Raw genomic sequence first — 20,905 nt, forward strand, 5'->3', positions numbered from 1 at the left:
CCCCAGCCTGGCCCGGTTGATTCCACACATCCTTGCCTTAAGCCCATGTGGGCTGATTCTACCCACCAATCAGAGGCTTGCTCTAATGGAAGGTGTGAATGGGCTGATTCTACCCACCAATCAGAGGCTTGCTCTAATGGAAGGTGTGAATTTGCTGTCAGCAGTGGGCGTGTTGGCCCTGGTCGGCCTGAAGCAGTACCCCTCGGGAAGAGGGCCGAGAATGAGCCTTGGTTGGCCCGGGAAAATTCCAGGCCACCCAGATATGTAAACAACCTACGCTACCCGGCCCGGGCCGACCCGGTACAGATGGGAATGGCCCACAAGGCTCATTCTCAGCCCTCTTCTTGAGGGGGTCTGCTTCAGGCCGACCAGGGCCAACACACCCACTGCTGACAGCAAATTCACACCTTCCATTAGAGCAAGCCTCTGATTGGTGGGTAGAATCAGCCCACATGGGCTTAAGACAAGGATGTGTGGAATCAACCGGGCCAGGCTGGGGCCGACTGGGGCTACCCGGCCCGGGCCGACCCGGTACAGATGGGAATGGCCCATTAGAGAGAGAGAAACAGACATGGTGTGTGTGTGTGTGTGTGTGTGCGTGCGTGCGTGCGTGTGTGTGTGTGTGTGTGTGTGGGCTTGTATTTCTACCATTGTGAAGACCTGATTTGAGATATTTACTAACCTTCTTACAATCGATGGTCCTTGTTAGGACCAAAACCCGGTCCTAATACGGAGTACTCCCTAGGGGTGAGGTTTACAGATAAGATGTGAATTAAGTTTTTGTTACAGATAACTTTAGCAATACACTGGTTAGGGTTAGGGTAAGGGTTTGGGTTAGGCATAGTGGGCTCTCTAAAATGAATGTAAGTCAATACAGTCCTATCATGGGTACAAATAAAAGATTGTGTGTGTGTGTGTGTGTGTGTGTGTGTGTGTGTGTGTGTGTGTGTGTGTGTGTGTGTGTGTGTGTGTGTGTGTGTGTGTGTGTGCGCGCGCGTGAGCGTGTGTGCGCGCGTGAGCGTGTGTGTGCGCGTGAGTGTGTGTGTGTGTGTGTGTGTGTGTGCGTGCGTGTGTGTGTGGTGAAAGGAAACTTTAATTGTTATGCGCTACACAACGGTCCTTAAAGGTTTGTGTGGAGTTGTGTAACCTGAACAGGCACGTATTTTACAACGTTAGGTTGTTTAAAAAAGCTTTTCTACTTACTATCTATTAAATTGTAACATTTATAACTCACACCACCCACATGTCACTACAGAGATTCATGCTTCAAAACCACAAATGAGATTTATTTGACCTTTTCTCTAGTTTTGTTTTCCCTGAATCATAAAAAATGAATTATTTTCTTTCCACCTGGTATGACGTTAAATACGTTTGAAACAAATGGAAAGTTTCTGTAAAAGCAGCACTTAACAATATCTGATCACATCATACACCTGTAGGACATTAACATTCTTTGTTTTTGCTTGACGTAGTATTTTATACATTTCAGCCCTCGTGTTCTCAAGTAAAACAGGAAAGAGATCACATTTCTGTCTGACGGGACAATTTAATTATACGTTTTTATAAAGGAGGTAAGAATTAGCACTTTGACAGCGGGTTTATGTATCTGTGGACGTATTTGCACTAAAGTATTTCTACTTTCTTCCACAAATATTTTTTATTTTTTAGATTGTTTCCACATTTTCATATTTTTCTACATGATCTACATTTGTTTCATACATAAACGGGGCCTTGAATAACCAACTGGGGAGTTTCCTTTAACATAAATTTGCACGCTTAAGATCTAATCTATTCTGATTTCATCCATCCATTTTCTGTAACCCGCTTGTCCACGCAGGGTTGCGGGGGGCTGGTGCCTATCTCCAGCGGTCAACGGGCAATCAGGCGGGGTACACCCTGGACAGAGAGCCAGTCCATCGCAGGGCAACGCAGAGACACACAGGACAAACAATCATGCACACACACACACACACACACACACACACACACACACACACACACACACACACACACACACACCTAAGGACAATTTAGAAAGACCAATCAACCTAACAGTCATGTTTTTGGACTGTGGGAGGAAGCCGGAGTACCCGGAGAGAACCCACGCATGCACAGGGAGAACACGCAAACTCCATGCTGCAAGGCAACAGCTCTAACCACTGCACCACTGCGCAGCTATTCTGATTTCAGTAAACATTAAATCTTTGAGGAAGGGCACCAGCAAGCTCACAACCTAGCATTTTTTTCTGTTTGGTTTAAGGAGACAAAGCTCAACAGACACCTGTAAAGGCCACAGCCTGCAGGTTAGCGTAGTGTCACACGAGGCTAACGCTTGTTTTTCCGGCTAGGAGGCTCGTTCACGCTTCAGTGTTTATGATCTGTAGGGAGCGTTTGTTTAAAGCTTTCTGTCGATCACTTAAACTAAAATGTTGCAGAACCTTGATCCTATGAGCTCGTCTACAGTCATGTTTGTCTTTGTGTCTGAACTCTCAAAGCTGCTTTCTTTCATGTTCAGTTTTTTGTCTTGTCTGCTTCTCTTTGTTCCTCCCTACTTTGCTTTTCTTTTCCCCTTTCCTTGTCTCCTTCCATCCCTCCGTGTTTCCTTTACTTTCTGGTTCCTCCCTTCTGCGTGTCTTGGTGTCTGTCTTGCCGTCGGAGGTGTGGTCCAGAGAAAGCTTCTATGACAGACTGTGGAAGGTAGAACGTGCAACGTGGTTGTGCTAAAGTGAGCTCTGTGTTGCATCTTTTAGCCAACTCCTACATGGCTCCAAGAGGAGCAACTTTACATCAGCTTTGCCCAGCTTCATCTGAATCAGGCAGCAGGAGATTTAACACTGTGGGTTCACCAAGTACTTCTGTTTTTAGCGGACAGCAGAACATCCGACTCAGACCCGTCTCCGTTTGGACAATAAAGCCGACAGGAGTTTGTGTTGTAATTCATTAAAAGCTCATTTCCCACACAGACCCCTAACTCCCCCTCGTTTCACCCAGTCAGACGTATTACAGTCTGAAAAAAGAGGTTTTTGGTGAACAGTGTTTACACACCTGCATCACATCTAACCAGAGATTAACAATACAATCGCTCATGGGTGTTGGTGTTCTGGTTGAACTAACAGCCTGCTGGATTTGCAGCCCTGTGGGTGTTCCCTGTGATAAATGACAGCTAACCTGACCACACAAACAGCTCCTAGGGGTTTGTGTGTGTGTGGATTATTGTGTGTTTAATTCAGGAAATGGTGATCCAGCCTCTTTTCTCTATCCTCCATCTTCCTTGACCTTCTTTTTTGTTGTTTTTTCCTGTTTATAGCCAAGTAGACCGGGTTATCCCAGTCCCCGCTCCAGTGAGGGTTTCTACCCCAGTCCCCAGCATCCTGGACACTACCAGGTAACGTAAACACAATCCTCACACCCCTCAGCTGCAGGCGCAGAGCGAAACATTTAGACATCTGTGTTTTTTGTCCATTTTTGGTGTTTAGATGGCTGGGTATCCAGGGCCTCACACCCTTCCGTCTGTTCCCAGCGCCCTGTACCCTCCACCTGCTCCCATGGTGGACACACACCACGCACACACACACCCTCGTCATCACATCCACACACACTCACACACACAGCACCTCCCCCAGCCACACGGAGCAGACATGGCACTGTGGGGCTCTGCAGTGGAGGTAAGAGACACACACACACACAAAATTTCATCCACCTTAGTTTCAGTTCTGCATCCATCTGTCTTCATTTCGTCTCTGTGCATTTTTTTCATGCACTTTCATTGTGTTTGTGTACATGGTTGTTGTGCTGTGCTTGTCTTTTGTTGCGTTTATGTGTGTGTGGGTGCGCGTGCGTGCGTAGGACAGGGCAGTAGACATGCAGCAGTGTGTAGGCCAGCAGTGCCTGTTAATGGAGGAGCAGCTGATGATACAACAGCAGCAGATGGAGGAGGATCAGAGGTGGCTGGAGCAGGAGGAAAGGCTGCTGGTAACACGCACAGCACACTTGGAGGACAACACAGAGCCTGGAACAGGACGCTTAGACAGGACATCTTTTATCTAACATCTTTGATTTAACACACCGCTCACCAATTGTACAATATTAGCGTCTTAAAGGTGGGGTTGGTGGTCTTTCTCTGCAGCATTCTCTACATAGCCATATAAGTTGAACTGCTGGTCACTTGTTCATGGCAACCAATAAATTAAATGGTTTGTCAAAATAATGAATAATTTTAATTTCCTGAAACGTACAATCCTGACAAAACCTCATCCAATCATTTTGAACCTCCCCTTCTTAAAGATTGGATTCTGATTATCAGCCAGGCTGCCCTCTGACCGCCTCTCGATCCTCTGTGAATGAATCACATGATCTCAGCTGTGAGCAGCTAAACAGGAAGCCGAGTCTGAGTGGGGCTAGCTATATTAGCTAGCATACTAAGTTGTGGTACAGTTTTGTAGCTCGCGCAGAAGTAGTGGGGGGGCTTGCCAGTGTAGTTCGTCCAGTTCTCCCACTGGATCTCCGATCCAGGTCTCACTGGTGTCTGTCTCCTAAGCTTTAAGTGGGGGGAGCTTTAAGTCCAGAGAACTTCTGACCGTCAGAAACATCCGCAACTGTTACGTGGGTGCGTTACGTACAAATTTACAGCAGGAAAGGTGCCATCAACAGGTCGAAAAAGATGATTCTATGTTTTTATGGTGGTTTGGACGGTACCTGTTGCATCCGGCATATTTTTGTGACTCACTTTGGGATTTATAAAAGAAAACTTAGCGGAAAAATGTGCGCAACTTTAAGTTGACTAAGGACCTGGCTTACACACATTTTGGACATGGAGAGCACCTGCAGTGCTGCTGCTGAGAAGGATACAATTATGAAATCCTGCAGCATTATCACTTATGGCAGTAAGTGGTCGTGGTGAGGGCGGGATGTGACTAAAAAGCAGCTGAGAACCTTTCTAGATAGTTTCTGATTTATGAAGAGGAGATTGTGTGCAGCTGTGCGTACTCCATGTTTGATAGATCACAAACCTACTTGGTGTTAGTACTTTTGTTTTGCTGAGCTTAAGTACGGTTTTAGTAAGGATTCTACACAATGTTTGATAAATGAGACCCCTGATCTGCCATTATGGATTTAGACCTTTTTTATTTATATTTAAAGAATCATCAGAAATTTTTATTTTTTCTCAATTTCTGATTAACCTGAAAATTTCAACTCTGAAGGTAAAAACTTTCACATAGAAGATCTTAAATTGTTAGTGTTATTTAGTGTTTAGCAAGGCTTTAAAGGTGGTTGACTGAAAATAAATTTTAATCATTATTTCTGATTATAATTAGTTTTCATGCAGACTGAACATGAAAATAGTCTCCTACACCTACCTCCTGCATTAGCGTCTGATAGAAAACAGACGGTGAAACTCTAGAGTTAGAAAATCCTGACAGATCTACGTCACACTGTCACTTAACATTCATGGATTCACCCATCTTGACTCACGACGGGGAAGGCTGTTGGTTTAGCGTCCAGGAAACGGCAGAGAACGTCTCAGCTAGCTAAAAGCTAACTAGAAGCTAACTGTTAGACTTAGCAACTCCCCCACAGAGCAGAACTCCTTCAGGCTTGAGTTATTTGTGGAGATGAAACATCAACGTTGGAATGTAAAAGGAGTCACTGGCCAGGCACACCAGGGCTTTTGGTACCCAGAGTACGACTTATAAGGCATTAATTCCCACTACATACCACTGCCAATGTAATAATTTAATGAGTCAGCCACACCTTTAAGCTTCAAATGAGATAAAAACTTTCATTTATCTGCACAAGAGCATAAAAAAACTAACTTTCAACATGATTTCTCTTTAATTTGATGTTGTGTGTGACATTCTCTCACAGATGTCTTGACTAATTGGTTCTTTTCTTGTGTTTTTATTTACATCAGTTTTAAGTTGCTTTGAGCATCATGTCATCCACGTTTTGTTGTGGCAGTGCATTAAAACGGTTCCGATTAATTCCTTCATCTATAAAAACAAATTACCGTTTCATTCTGTCACATGGTGTGTATCATTTTCATTGATGCCCCAAAAGTTTACTGAGAAAATATTAAATAACACAAGTAAATAGGAGAAATAAACAAACATACATCCTGACATTGACCCTTAGAGAGGCTCTAGAAGGTGAAAATGCCTTCAGATAAATAAAATATTTGATGTTGCCAGTTTAGAAATACTTTGATGTCATCATATTGGTTTAGAGCAGGGGTTTTCAAGCTGTGGCCCTGGAGCCACAAGGGGCCCTCTTCAGTAACTCTTAATAACGTTGGACAAAAGAATTTAAACATTAACTAAATCTTGTTTAGTGATCATAAAAAATGCCGGGTTTTCATGGAATAATTTAGTTTAATTTCACAACAGAGCAATGCTAAAGCACCAGTAACACGTTTAGAACGTTTTATCTCTCCATCCATTTTCAGCCGCTTATCCAGAGTCGGGTCAAGGGGGCAGCAGCCTAAGCCGAAACGCCCAGACTTTTCTCCCCCCAGCTACTTGGGCCAGCTCTTCCGGGGGAATTCTAAGGCATTCCCTGGCCAGCCGAGAGACATAGTCCGTCCAGCTTGTCCTGGGTCTTCCCTTGGGTCTCCTCCCAGTTGGACGTGCCCAGAAAACCTCACCAGGGAGGCATCCAGGAGGCATCCTGACCAGATGCCCGAGCCACTTGAACTGGCTCCTCTCGATGTGGAGGAGCAGCAAATCTACTCCTAGCCCCTCTCGGATGACCGAGCTTTTCGCCCTAAGGGAGAGTCCAGCCACCCTGTGGAGAAAACTCATTTCAGGCGCTTGTACCTGTGATCTCGTTCTTTCGGTCACTACCCAAAGCTCATGACCGTAGGTGAGGGTAGGAACGTAGATCGACCGGTAAATTGAGAACTTTGCTTTCCGGCTCTTCATCACGACAGATCGGTATAACGCCCACATCACAGCAGACGCAGCACCAATCCGCCTATCGATCTCATGCTCTATTTTCCCTCACTAGTGAACAAGACCTTGAGATACTTGTACTCCTCCGCTTGAGGCAGGACCTCATCCCTGACCTGGAGAAGGCATTTACCCTTTTCTGTTTTAAGACCGTGGTCTCGTAGAACCATTTATGTGTTTTTTGTCAAAAAAGACAACAATTCTCTCATAATAGAGATTCACAGGAAAGGGAAAAAAGAATTTGGACTTTATTCTCAGACGTGTCGCGTTGCTCTCAGGATTCTGAGGAAAGAAAGACCTTGTAACAGCTCAACAGTTCTAAATAAGTGTAATTTAGGTGACCTGAGGGGTGAAAACAGCTCTTTTGTAAAGGTTGCAGACCCCTCCGCTCCTCACTGATGAAAGCTCATAATAATAAACCAAAGTACCTTTGGTCTCTTGGTGACTGGCATCTCTTCTCGAATCCTGCCCAATTCCACCCAAACATGATCTAATATCGTGAAAGCGTTTCCTCTGTTGCTTCTAACATCTGAAATCCAGTGGATGATGTCGCCCTCCTCTACATCCATCAGGTCTGCATCCATTACTGCACAAACCACTTACAGATTAAACTAAACATGCAAGTCTTTGGTCTGCGTGAGGAAACCAGAGGAAATCCATGCACGCAAAGGAAAAAACATTCAGAAAGGCTGCAGTCAGGATTCAAACCTGCAACCTCCAACAATGCCACCAGACTGGTTTACATGGAAGTGGCAGAGCTCACATTAAACAACTCCCTCATAAAATATCCCCCTTCAAATGTCAGAGTTTGGGTTTGATGGTGAGCTGATGCCTTTTTCACCCTCACACCTCCCCAATGGAGTCTCCATATAGCATTGAGCTGGAACAAGAGCCTAGCTAGCTACAGCTAGCTCTGGTGTGCTTCAAAGTTATGTATCCCTGCTCATCGTGTTGTTTTGTGAGGGAGAACGAGCAATCTTATCCTTATTAGTTTGTAATGAAGGCTGATCAGTGCTTGCCTCTGCTGGTGAGAGACCAAAACAGGCTGGATGTTGTGCTTTAGATGGACGCGAACAGGAAGATGAGGCTGGCAGACGGGAGCAGGGTTTCATGTTTCATGCATTTTTCTGTGAGCGGGGATAGAGGTAGCTGGAGATTCTGCTGAAGGATTTTATTGTGTGTGTGCGTGTGAGTGTGAGTGAGAAGGAAGATGTGTCCTGTGCGAATTCCTGCTTTAATGATAGGCTTACAGACTCTGACAGCTCAGTCAACAGTCTGTCTTTGACCCATAACCACTAACCAACAACACACACCATTACTGAAAAGCTGAGTGTGTTTGTTGGAGCATGCTCGTGTGAAAGTGTTTGTTGGAGACTGGCTGGTTTTTATCACACGGTTACTTCAGTGAGAATGGGAGGAGAAAGAGGGGGTGAAAAAGAAAAGGTTTTTGGGAAAAAATGGTGTCCGTGCTGGCTTACTGACAGCTCGTTGGCGGCGTATCCCTCCTCCTCCTTCCCTCTCTCCATGTTTTGGAGTCTGATATAAGTGTGCTGCAGGCAGGAAGTTGGAGTTTCAATCAGGGGAGCAGAAAGCAAGAAAACGTTCAGACAGAGGCACACGGATTGTGTAAAATCTGAGGAGAGAGAGAGGCAAAACGCCTCAGACATCTCGGACACAAACGACTCTTCAGACAACTTTGATGACCCTTTGTGGCAATGCTGGTCTTCAAGTCCTGTCTTGGAAAACTGGTATGAGAGGATGGATGTGTGTGAGCAGTGTTACAGTAGTGTGTGTGTTTATTTTGGGCTTTAGATGCAGATGTTCAGCTGTGAAAGTCTAAATTCTTTTGTTTGCGTTTTTCAGTTGGAGAGTTTTGAGCTGTGCTGGGCTAATATTAGGCCATAACACGGGAACGAGCACGTTCCTGGATTAAACATGTTTTTTATTTTGCTAGTTAAGCCATGGGCAAAAAGCAGCGTGACTTTGCTGTAAAATCTAAATATTCAACTCAACCCGGACTCGTCCTGATGTTTGTGATTATCTTATGTTTAGAAACCAGACACGAGGAGCTCCAGAGGCAGCTTGGACAGAGACGAAGGTGGACTCCAGCCGGTGAGTCTTCGTTTTACAGCCGTTTCTTTTAAAACTCCACACTCTTCTGCTGGGGTTGACACACGCTTTCTGAATTTGCTGCTTTTCTTATTTTAAATGTTATTTTCGACAGGATAGTGTACATTTACATCCATGTGATTGTCTCTGCTGTTTGTGGGGACAGGAAGTAGCCTAACTGAAGGGGTGGGGTCAACGATGAAGGGTCAGTGTTTTCTCACAGTGTTGTTAGATATTATTAGAGGGCTTTAACCCACTTTATGCCTCCAGATTTATTGTGAACCATATTTAAACATTTGAAAGGCATTATTAGATATGAAGAGTTGGGTCTTTCAAATATGACTTTACTTCATTTTTCTATGCTGTATCTTAAAACTTGGTGATTGCTGTGAACGAGGTTTGTGTGAAAATTAGTCTCAGTAATCTGTAGTTTAGCAGATATGTGACGTTTATTCAGAGAGGGAGAACCTGAAGTTGTTTTCTGTTCAGATGTTGTGTAGAGGCCAAACAACAGCTGCTAACAGTTTTCATGTTTTTGCTGTAAAAGGTAACCCCTGATGTTCTAGTCCTAGTGTTTTAAGATCGTGTATTTTTAGTGTGTGTGTGTGTGTGTGTGTGTGTGTGTGTGTGTGTGTGCGTGCGTGCGTGCGTGTGTGTGTGATTCCCCTGATGCCAGCAGCAGTTGTAGCAGTCTGAAGTTGCCACAGGCCAGATATTTCTGTCTCTGTAATTCATCTCTCTACTTGTCCTCCTCCTCCTCCCATTGAATGGTTGTGGTTTGTGTGTGTGTGTGTGTGTGTGTGTGTGTGTGTGTGTGTATGTGTGTGTGTGTGTGTGTGTGTGTGTGTGTGAGAATCGCTGTAGCGCTGTATTTTTGGGTGTTGGTGATTGTCAGGCCACAACACTCTGATGGCACCAGGGTATTTGGGGACTTTGTTTTCTCATACTGAGAAAACAGCAAAGATGCAAAAACAGCAGAGTCGGTTTGTTTTTATCCCTCGGATCGAGTTTCAGTTAAAGTTTGTCTCTGAGTTGTTTAACTATAAAAAAACATAGACTTTCAGCTAGGGATGTAAGAAAATATTGATATGGCGATATTTTTTCCTGCGGTATTATATTGATATTCAAAAGCCATGTATTAAATCTTTTGAAGAATTAACTTGCGAACCGTCGTATATTTTCTTTGGATTTGGTGCAACACAAACACCGACTGCTACCGTATTTTCCGGAGTATAAGTCGCTCCGGAGTATGAGTCGCACCAGCCATAAAATGTATAATGAAGAAGAAAAAAACATATATAAGTCGCATTTTGGGGGGAAATTTAATTATTTTTCTTACAAAATCTGAGACCAAGCATTTTACATTACAGGTCAAGTACCAATAACAATAACAGAATAAACAATCAGGGCGCAGCAGTGCGCCACGGTCTCCACCAGAGGATGGCGGTGTTTCAAACCCTCCCAGCGGGCGGGAAGAGCTCATTCCTGGGCTGGAGTCGGCCCACAGCACCCCACCACAGGCTGCAGCAGGTGATGGGGGTGTTTGAAACCCTCCCAGCGGGACAGGGGAGCTCATTACTGGGTCTGAGCCACCCGGCCCACAGCAACTCGCCACAGGTTCCAGCAGGTGATGGTGGGGCAGAGGAGCTGAAACCTGGACCGGAGCCAGCCCGCAGCAGCGTGCCATGGTCTCCAGCAGGTGATGGCGAGGCAGAGGAGCTTATTCCTGGTCCAGAGCTGATCCACAGCAGCGTGGTATACATAATTTGGTATATAAGTCGCTCCAGAGTATAAGTCGCAGGACCAGCCAGACTATGAAAAAAAGTGCAACTTATAGTCCGGAAAATACAGTAGGTGCAGTGTGCAGTGGGTTTTGTTTGTTTGTTTAAGGATATGAAGAGGACATCAATGCCATGACTGGATTTGTCACTGACCATATAAACTTCTGTGTGGACAACATCATACCCACCAGAACAGTGAGATGCTTCGCTAATAACAAACCCTGGATCACCAGTGAACTGAAGAATCTGCTGAATGAGAAACAAAGAGCCTTCAAGGAGGGAGATAGGGAATTATTGAGGAGTATACAGAAGCAACTGAAGATCAAGATCAGAGACAGCGAGGAAGCATACAGGAAGAAGCTGGAGAACAAACTACAGAGGAACAATATCAGAGATGTCTGGTCAGGGATGAAGAAGATCACGGGCTTCAAGCAGAGGAAGGATTGCACAGATGGCAGCCTAGACACAGCCAATGAACTGAACAAGTTCTTCAATAGGTTCAGTTCAGGAACAAAGCCAGCATCCTCCTCGCCTGTCCCCAGCCAATCAGACATCCCATCCTCCTCTGATCCAACATTTTCCTGTCACACGCCAGCTCTTTTGTCCGCTAATGCAGTCATGGACTCTTCTTGTTCTATAAATCTGTCTTCAACCAAGTCAGGAGATGCTGCTGCCCCATTTACCTCCCCCTCCCACCTATCTGTCTCTAGAGGTCAAGTGAAGAGGCAGCTGGAGAGACTGAACAGGAACAAGGCTGCAGGTCCAGATGGTGTCAGCCCCAGAGTACTGAAGGCCTGTGCAGAGCAGCTCTCTCGCCCATCTGTCGGTGACGACTACAGACCGGTTGCCCTGACATCCCACATCATGAAGGTCCTGGAGAGACTCCTGTTGGTCCACCTGAATAAGCAAACTAGAACATATCAGGACCCGCTGCAGTTTGCTTATCGCCATGGAGTTGGAGTTGAAGATGCCATCATCCAGCTGTTTCAACCAACCCACTGTCATCTGGACAAAGCAGGCAGCACTGTCAGGGTCATGTTCTTTGATTTCTCCAGTGCATTTAACACAATCCAGCCTGATGTACTTTGCCAGAAACTCCAGAAGACACAGGTGGGGGCCTCAACTATCGCCTGGATTAAAGACTACCTGACAAACAGGCCACAGTTTGTGAGGCTGAAGAACTTCACATCAAACCAGGCGATCAGTAACATTGGAGCACCACAGGGGACTGTACTCTCACCATTCCTTTTCACCCTGTACACCTCAGACTTCCAGTACAAATCAGATACCTGTCATCTACAGAAATACTCAGATGACTCTGCAGTTGTCGGGTGTATCAGAGATGGACAGGAAGGTGAGTACAGAGAGCTAGTGGAGTGCTTTGCGGCATGGTGTGGAAACAATCATCTGACCTTGAACGTGAACAAAACAAAGGAGATGATTTTAGACTTCAGAAGAAACAGGGTGGAGTCAAACACTGTTTCCATCATGGGAGAAGAAGTGGAGGTGGTTGAGGAATACAAATACCTTGGAGTTCACCTGGACAACAGACTGGACTGGAGAAAGAACAGCGAAGCCATTTACAAGAAGGGACACAGCAGACTGCACTTCTTGAGGACGCCTAGGTCCTTCAATGTCTGTAGCAAGATGCTGCAGATCTTCTACAAGTCTGTTGTTGAGAGTGTAATCTCTTCAGCCATCGTCTGTTGGGGTAGTAGCATCAGAAGCAGGGACCTGAAAAGGCTCAACAGCCTAATAAAAAAGGCTGGTTCTGTTCTGGGGACGACTGTGGAACCACTGGAGGAGATGATGCAAAGAAGGATTCTCCAGAGAACCAAGAAAATGATGAACAACCCTGAGCATTCTCTTCACAAGACTGTCCGACAATGGAAGAGTGTCTTCAGTCAGAGGCTTCTTCAGTTCCGCTGCAACACTGACCGCTACTGGAGATCCTTCCTGCCAGCAGCCATTGTAATATACAATAACTCTTTGATGACTTTATTATTATTATTATTCTGAGCTACTACAACAATCAATTTCCCTCTGGAATTAATAAAGTATTTTTGAATTGAATTGAATTGAAGTTTCCACCACTGAAATGTAAATTGCTCTGTTATGGTTCAGGTACCTCAGGTTAAACATGTTATCTATCAGTTTGGACTGCCTACTGAGTTTTCCTACAATAATTTCAGTCTAAAAAATCGTTAAAATCGTCTGGCTGAATGTGTCACAATATATCGTAACACATATCGTATTGTGTCCCCTGTATCATGATACGTATCGTATCGCCAGATTTTCACCACTGCACGTCTCTACTAACAGCAGACTAATAATGCTGGTCGCTATTCTCTTTGTCTGCTTTCGTTTCCATTCACACACATCAAACTCTGCGAAAGAGCTTTTTTTAGCACCCTGAGCTCGGAACGACTGGAAAAAGTTCATTTTGTTTTCAAATCTAAACAAAAGTCTTGAGGCCAACTCCACGACATGTAACTGTTCCATTTAGATTCTAACTTATTTGTTACTACGTTGGCACGTGTTTTAACTGTGTCACTTTCTCTTCTGTAACTCAGTGTGATGCTTGCTGCTGCCGATCTTCACCGGGTCTCCCTAGAAAACTAAGTTTTTTATCTCAATGGGATTTTCTTCCTTGTTCAATAAAATTTTAAAAAAGAAGTGATGCAGACAGCTGGTGGTTTTTGCCTGTGAATTTCATGCGGAGTCTTTGATTAAATGCACTCAAAAATCCAATGTTTGTTTGTTTGTGCAGACAGGAAGCCAGCACATATACCAGCCCGTTGGTAAACCAGGTAATAAACACAACCGCACCATTCAGTCACACAACCACTATTGTTTCCTGCTCTTTTATAATCTTCTGCACTTTGTTGCCTCTCCATAGACTATAACTGACTGTAGCTCTAGTATTTCCTCTCCACATTCAGATTAAATACTGGAGAGTTCAGAAGTTTAAACCACCCCTTGTTTCTTTATAATTTGTTTAAAAAAAACTTTGAAATATTTTGATTTTATCAGGAGATCTCCAGGCTTTCTCAACATATTTTTAAAGTGGTGTTATTGTTTTAGACTTGAGGGTTAACCATTTAAAAACCAAAGATTCCTCTGAAAATGATCAGGATTGTAGTTCAAACCAGCAGAAGTGCTGGCCGCCGTTCCAAAGGTCTAGAATAATATGAATACGGAGCTTAAAAGGTTGTATTTAAAGTAGGGATGGACTATATATCGGCATTAATATCGGTATCGGCCGATGTTAGTCTTTTTTAAGCATATCGTATCGGTTCGATTAATAAAACCGGGTCGATATTAACAACCGATATTTTTGCCTGTTTCAGAGGGTGAGGGGGGGTGGTGTGTATTTGTTTATAGTCATGTGAACAGTGAGTGAAATCATCTCAGAACCGTAAATGTGTGTGTTGTGTGTACATAATAACATAATTTCAGCTTTAATAATTGTCATTCTATTAGAAGCATTAATGTCAGTATATCGGTATCGGCAAATATCGGTTATCTGTCATAACAGTGATCTCAGTATCGAATATCGGTATCGGCCCAAAAGCTTCATATCGGTGCATCACTGATTTAAAGTTTGATATAGAAGCGATTCATTAAATAATGAGTGGTTGCTTTTAATTTACAGCATGATGACTTCATTCATATGAAGCAACTCTGTTTAAACACATCCAAGAGAACTGGATGTGTGTGCATGCTTGAGTAAGTTCTGACCAATTCCCTTTACTTTGGGCTTCTCAGATCATGTGGCTCCTCCGAAGAAGCCCCCCCGGCCTGGAGCCCAGAGCCAAGTGGGCAGTCTGGCTTGTCTGAACACAGCAGACAGCTACAACGATGGAGTCAAGGTACATCTGCACATAAACTGTGTGAATAAATACACACAAGCCTTTACTAAAACATCCTCTCTTTAGTAGGAGCATGCCAAGTTCAGCCAGACACATAATGCATGTTTTGAAATGCTGACACAAAATATTTTCTTTTTTCTCCTTTGGCTGCTCTGCCTCTTCCTCCTCCTCCTCCTCCTCCTCCCTGTTGTTGACCCCTAGCCCTGGCGGGTAAGCAGCACACTGTCTTGAGTCAGCTCGTTAATTCCTCGGCTAACTAATTACATCAGTAATGTTAACGTTTAAAACCATCTTCCTGCTCAGAAGATGGTTTCATGTGTTTCTAATCTCCAACTAACGTTCAGTTCTGTCGTCATAAACTAATCCTAGTGGCTTGTTTGTTTAGCCAAACCTGTCGTCCCTCTTCGTTTTACAGGTTTCATTGACTTTTTTAGGGGTGTCTGTTAATATCGGTCTACCGATATTGGCCTTTAATTGTTTAATTGTAATATTGGGAAATATCTTTATTGGTTTTTACTCCTTTAGGAACCCAACTTTTACACACCATGCTCATATTATACATCAGCCCTTCGGCTTCATTTCCTCTCTCAGAAATGACGAAATATTGTAGATTTGAGGTTTAGTTTTTGAACTGTTTTAGTTTTATTTGGCACGACTTGTGAATAATTGGGAATTTGCCGTGCAGAAGATCTGCTGTCCTTGGAGCACGTAGCTATGTGTAGCTAGCAGCTAGCAAACAACTAACACAAGCACAAGAATCCTCACCCAAGGCTCGTGCTTAACTATCAGCCTAGCTTAGCATGTGTATGCTCACGCTGCTTACATTTGATCAACTCTGAAGTAATCATAGCAATCAGTGTTTTGTTCTGCAGAAAAAGGAGTTCAGCCTTGGAGCAGAAACCGAGAAGAAGAAGGGCTTTTGTTCATTAAAGGGACAGTTCAGATCTTTTGGAGAGGCATTTACTTTTGTTGCTGTTTGAATGGAATGACTGAAATGTTTTTGTTTTTACCTGAATCCTCACTTTAAAGTTAATCATGTACAAATGGTGTAACACTGCCGCCCAGTGGCCAGAAGGGAGAACTACACGCTGTCCTCTGCTCCTGGTTCTGGATGAAAACCCGTTTTGTTAAACTGACTGTTGGGAAGTTGGGACGATTTTAGTTTTGACTCATCAGATGTGCAGAAGGCCAGTTAGTTCATCTGTATATCTACATAATTCTGAGCAGGGTTTGTTATTTGTCATTTATACTTTCCACTGCACCTCTCCGGTGTCATCGAGCCCATCCTCTTTGTTTTCCTTTCCTCTCCTTGTTCAGCTGCAGCCTCAGGAGATTAGCCCTCCTCCCACGGCCAATCTGGACCGCTCAAACGACAAAGTGTACGAGAACGTGACCGGCCTGGTGAAGGCTGTGATTGAGATGTCGAGCAAGATTCAGCCAGCTCCTCCAGAGGAATACGTACCCATGGTGAAGGTGAGAAACGTCCTGGCCATGTCCCAGTAGAGTCTGAATCCGCTCGGATCCATCGGCCATGACGATAGCAGCACTCAGACGGTTCTGCTGACCGCGGTGGCAAACCCTCTTGATTCAGGAACGCTGTGCTGATCTTTAAAGGTTAACATTTTTAGACTTCCTACTAAATAAATAATGATTCAGAAGCAGATCTGACATCTTAGGCTCACCAGGGACTAAAAGCTCCTCATCAGTCCTTTTAGTTGTTTTCTCTGTTTTGTTTCACTCTTACAAACTCAGCAGGATGGAAAGAAAAGGAAAACCAACTTTTATTTATATTTAGTGATTTTCACTCTTTATTTACATGTGTTCATCCTAATAAACACCTTGAACAGCTGATTGAAGCTGGCCACGCTAAACAGAAACAGGAAACTGTTGTGAGTCTGCAGCTGTCTGGCATCACTAACGTCTCCAGTTCGTTCACGATGCTGTTTTATTTTTCCACCGTGTCCTGATTTCACGTGTTTCCCAGGATGTGGGTCTGGCCCTGAGGACGTTACTCGCCACAGTGGATGAGACTCTACCTCAACTCCCAGCCAGCACACACAGAGAGGTAGACACACACACTCCACAGCGTTTTTACATCTTCTCTCCCGACTGATGTCGAAACTCTTCATCTCTAACAGATCGAGATGGCACAAAAGCTGTTGAACTCTGACCTGGCGGAGCTGATTGGGAAAATGAAGTTAGCCCAACAGTATGTGATGACGAGGTAGGCAGCAAGCGTGCGATGAGTTTCTGAAGACATCTCCCTGCTTCTAAACCCGTTGATGTCTTCTTCTCAGCCTCCAGCAGGACTACAAGAAGCAGATGCTGACAGCCGCTCATGCTCTCGCCGTCGATGCCAAGAACCTCTTGGATGTCATTGACCAATCGCGGCTGAAGATGATGGCCCACTCCCGCCCGCACTAGCCCCGCTCACCCCCCTTTATGAGAGCTATCTCCGAGGTGAACCGCGGCCGCTCTTGTCATTTTGCTCCCTGGGGAAGAACAACAGTCGTGCTTCAGGATGGGGTTAAATCATCAACCACTGTGACTTTCCTCGTACGAGAACCAATCAAAACCACGTCCTGGATCAGAGCGTGGGAGCGTCATTCCCTTGGGTCTGGACTGTAAAGACGAGAGGAGCAGCGACGACTGGAGATTTATTAGACTCAACACTGTCATGCTGACTGGACTGTGAATAATCTGAGAGGAATGTTTCTAGCGGAGGGAACGAGCTTCGGCCGACATCAGTCAGCTGTTTTAATTCTCAGTGGAGTCATGAACCTTTTCTGTTCTGGACGGAGGTTTCAACTTGACGGATTTCAGTGAAGGCATCACGGTTTTGCTCTGGAAGAGTCTTCTGCGTTGTTTTCTCGGTCTCACCAGCTTTTATTTATAGAGGAGACAGAGGGAGGAGCAGGAGTCCACACTGTCCCCGTCCTCTTCCTGCTCACTGGTCTCTTCCTGCAGTCTTCCTCTGCTCCTCAGAGCAGGTTTTAAAGACTCTAAATGTGAAGAATCCAAATCTTTCCTACTTCCTGTTTAATTTTGGCTGGCTCCATGTCTTTGTGTTGTTTTTATCGGTGACATTCTTCTTCCTCTGTACGGAAAACTGTAACTTGAACACAAGCAGACGGTCAATCCCAGCAGCTAAGAGAAAAGTTTGATTTTAAAATATTAACATAAAGACAACAACGTGTCCTCTGGTTGGTCCGAGATGTTGCTCCTAAAAGACTGGTGTCCCACTTTGAAGTGTCTAGTCACTCGACCGGGGCACAAAAAAGAAAATCTTGTGTATTCTCGGGACAAAAACAAACCTCGCCTCAGAAACGTTGTGCTCCTGTTAGGTGTAACACTTTAGAAATGTCCCACCTAGCAACCGTCTAGAGGTGAACAAACACACTTGAAATGTGGATCGACACGACTGGAACTCGTTCTGCAGATCTGAAATCAGGTCCCAGATGTTTTTGTCGACACTGAGCCCACCTGGAGTACGACTGACGGCTACGTAGACCGTACTGGTGACTATACTGGCACAGCATGATTTACTGGTATGGAAAAGAGCATATTTGCACAGCACCAAAAAAAACCAACCTAATCCAGTTTTACCCAGAATATTTTAGTTTTTAACCAGTGATGACGAGATGGGAAATCTGGGTCCGATTGGGTTAAACTATTTAAAAACACGTAAACAAAACAATCTATTTTATCTCGGCGTTGTTGTTGTTGTGTAAATCTGCTCATGTTGGTATATTGTAAGCGATACTGGTGTGTCTCACTGGTGAGGTGTACAGAACTAGTAAACACTGGTTTTTATCTTGTCTTCTCGGCCGAATCTGCCACCGTGTTAAATAGGAGGAAAGAACCGGTGAAATAAAATAACGATGAGAGGAAAATGAGACGCTTTTGGTCAGTTTCATTCATTTTTAAAAACTATTGACTTCATGCTTTTGTTCTTCACTTTAAAGAGTGTAAAAGTGATTTTATCACAAACAGCTTATAAACTATAAAAGTATCAGGACATAGTTGTTTACAGGAGTCTTACAGAGTCAGAGTATTTACACGATGCTTTATAAACACGATAGAGGAGGACCTCAGAGCGCCAGCAGCAGTGAAACACCCGCGGCGAGCAGCATGGCGGTGTGTGTGTGTGAACAGAGCCGGCGCCGCTGTAGTGACAGTAGTCGTAGCCGCCACAGCAGCTCACGCTGTTTCCGTTTGCATCGACGAAGGCTGTGGAGGCGGTCCCGTTGCACGCAGTGCTGCTGGCATGCTGCTTCACGATGGCCGTCACCGGACCTGAACATCACACAAAGAGGGAACTTTAGAGATTTGCACTGAAAATGTGGAAGGCTGCTGATGGTGCAGCTCCTCTCTGTGGCGGGTGGAGGGTACTGCAACTTAACAGTAACTTTACACTGAGGTACTTTCACTGGGCTGCCGACTTATTGAGATAACCTGAGTGAATGAAAAGGCAGTTTTCAGATGATGGTTTCATTCATTAACAAAAAAGAAGCTATTCAGACCGACCTGGCCCTGTGTTGTATCAGTAATTAACTAACACTATCATTACGCTACATGTAGTTAGCCTAACCAAACCCACACCTGATTGCTACCAGACCTGGAGAAGTAAGAAATCACTTCAACAGAACCTGTCTGACAGCACAAAGTTGGCTACAAGATCTCAAAAAGCATCTCATCATGCCACGTTCTAAAGAACCCAGAACATCTAAAGCTCTGTGGGTCTCACCTGGTTGCTCTAGGACGCCTCTGGAACTCCATAAGAGGCTTGGGGCAGAAACGTCTTCCGCAATCTCACGACTAAAACCTCCGCTGCCTTAAAAAATAACATCTCACATTCACTAAATAACTCCTAATGAAGACTTAGGGGGAATGTTTTGTGTCAGCATTTGTAAAAGCGAGTTTTTAGCACGGCTCTTGTCGTCGGCATTGGCCTCATCTAAAAGTTCTAGGTCTGGAACAGCTGTCGTGATCTCAACTTTAGAGTTGTATAATTCAACAGCAACTATTAATAATCCAGCCCAATGTGTCACCATCAACTCATTTTAATCCAAATGAAAGCTCTATTGTTCAAAGCTGGACCATAATCCGCAGCAGCCGGTTACCCAAAGCGTCAACGATGGTCATGCAGGTGTCGAGTGGCTGCTGGCACTCCTGGTTGTTCTGGTTACACGCTGCGTTGGTGGAGGAGAAGCTGCACACGTAGGACTTCAGTGGGATTACTGCACAGGAGCACGTTTAAAGCTGGATTACACATCACACGATGAAAGCGGCACAAACGTTAATGAGGGTGGCGTTCCTGGAGGTTTTTCAGGTGGTTTCACGTTGACGTTCATGTCGAGATGGTTTATAGTCGTACATGGCTGACAGGTGACTACCAAAAGAAATAAAAGAGACATGCAACGCCTTCAAACAAGCACACGTATCTCTAAAGATCCAACTTTTGTAGTCAAACTAGTCTCAGCTGGTGTCAGCCTCTTAAGGAGACGTTTCCTGCTTTAGAAAATGAGATTTAATCTTGGAGGGAAAATAATCCCTGAGAACAGAATCTGTTCGACCAGACTGAGTCCTAATTTAAGTCAACAGAAGTTTAGAACAGGATGCTCATTTGATGTTTCAACAGAACCGAGTGAAAAATGGCTTCTGAACTCCTCAGGCTCGCTTATTTAATTATATAGAAGCTGATTCTTGGTTTTCTGCTTTGCTGGCGTTTCACCAAACTGATGCATGATGGGAAAAGCACACTTTAGCTGATTTAAACCAACACATGTAAATTCCTGTTTCATCCCGTCAGAGGTGGGAACGATGTTTGGTGTTCCTCACGTGATGCTGCAGCTCTCCTCCCTGCTGCTCAAAAGTAACTGATGAGGTGAAAAAGTGAGAATCCAGGCAGCAGATTTTCTGGAGAGTTTAGAGGAGATGCAGGAAGATGAGAGACAGACAGGACAGGAAAATATAGTTAAATACAAACAAGAAAACAAAACAAAGTGTTGAAAAGTAAAATGTAGGTAGATTTATATCCACTAGTGTTTTTACCTGTATGAAACAATAAGTTCTACACATGTAATATTTATACATCTGATACAATTCAGATCACCTTCAAAATTCAGTCACACACCCAGGGCCGTTTCAAGACATTTTGGGGGCCAAGGCAAAATTAGCCCCCCCCCCCCCCCCCCCA

General features: G+C 44.4%; 1 protein-coding gene across 19 annotated transcripts in view; it reads left to right on the plus strand.

Annotated features, from left to right (window-relative positions):
• The window catches only part of LOC107396176 (focal adhesion kinase 1), a 90,967-nt gene extending 73,612 nt beyond the window's left edge, over window positions 1-17,355 (plus strand). For 13 of the 19 annotated variants that reach the window (XM_054740436.2, XM_054740437.2, XM_015975746.3 and 10 more), the window contains 11 exons: window positions 3,308-3,385; window positions 3,477-3,665; window positions 3,847-3,972; window positions 8,997-9,056; window positions 13,605-13,644; window positions 14,603-14,706; window positions 14,908-14,916; window positions 16,024-16,179; window positions 16,691-16,771; window positions 16,845-16,930; window positions 17,004-17,355. In XM_054740436.2, coding sequence (XP_054596411.2) covers window positions 3,308-3,385; window positions 3,477-3,665; window positions 3,847-3,972; window positions 8,997-9,056; window positions 13,605-13,644; window positions 14,603-14,706; window positions 14,908-14,916; window positions 16,024-16,179; window positions 16,691-16,771; window positions 16,845-16,930; window positions 17,004-17,130 — 1,056 coding nt within the window. In that variant the 3' untranslated portion in view covers window positions 17,131-17,355. Of the gene's footprint in view, window positions 1-2,658; window positions 2,698-3,307; window positions 3,386-3,476; window positions 3,666-3,846; window positions 3,973-8,996; window positions 9,057-13,604; window positions 13,645-14,602; window positions 14,707-14,907; window positions 14,917-16,023; window positions 16,180-16,690; window positions 16,772-16,844; window positions 16,931-17,003 lie in introns of all 19 variants that reach the window. The other 6 variants (XM_015975742.3, XM_015975757.3, XM_054740439.2 and 3 more) reach the window with 3 other exon arrangements.
• The last annotated feature ends 3,550 nt before the right edge of the window (window positions 17,356-20,905 follow it).

Source organism: Nothobranchius furzeri, chromosome 5 (genome assembly GCF_043380555.1).
Source record: "Nothobranchius furzeri strain GRZ-AD chromosome 5, NfurGRZ-RIMD1, whole genome shotgun sequence".
NCBI classification, from domain to species: domain Eukaryota; kingdom Metazoa; phylum Chordata; class Actinopteri; order Cyprinodontiformes; family Nothobranchiidae; genus Nothobranchius; species Nothobranchius furzeri.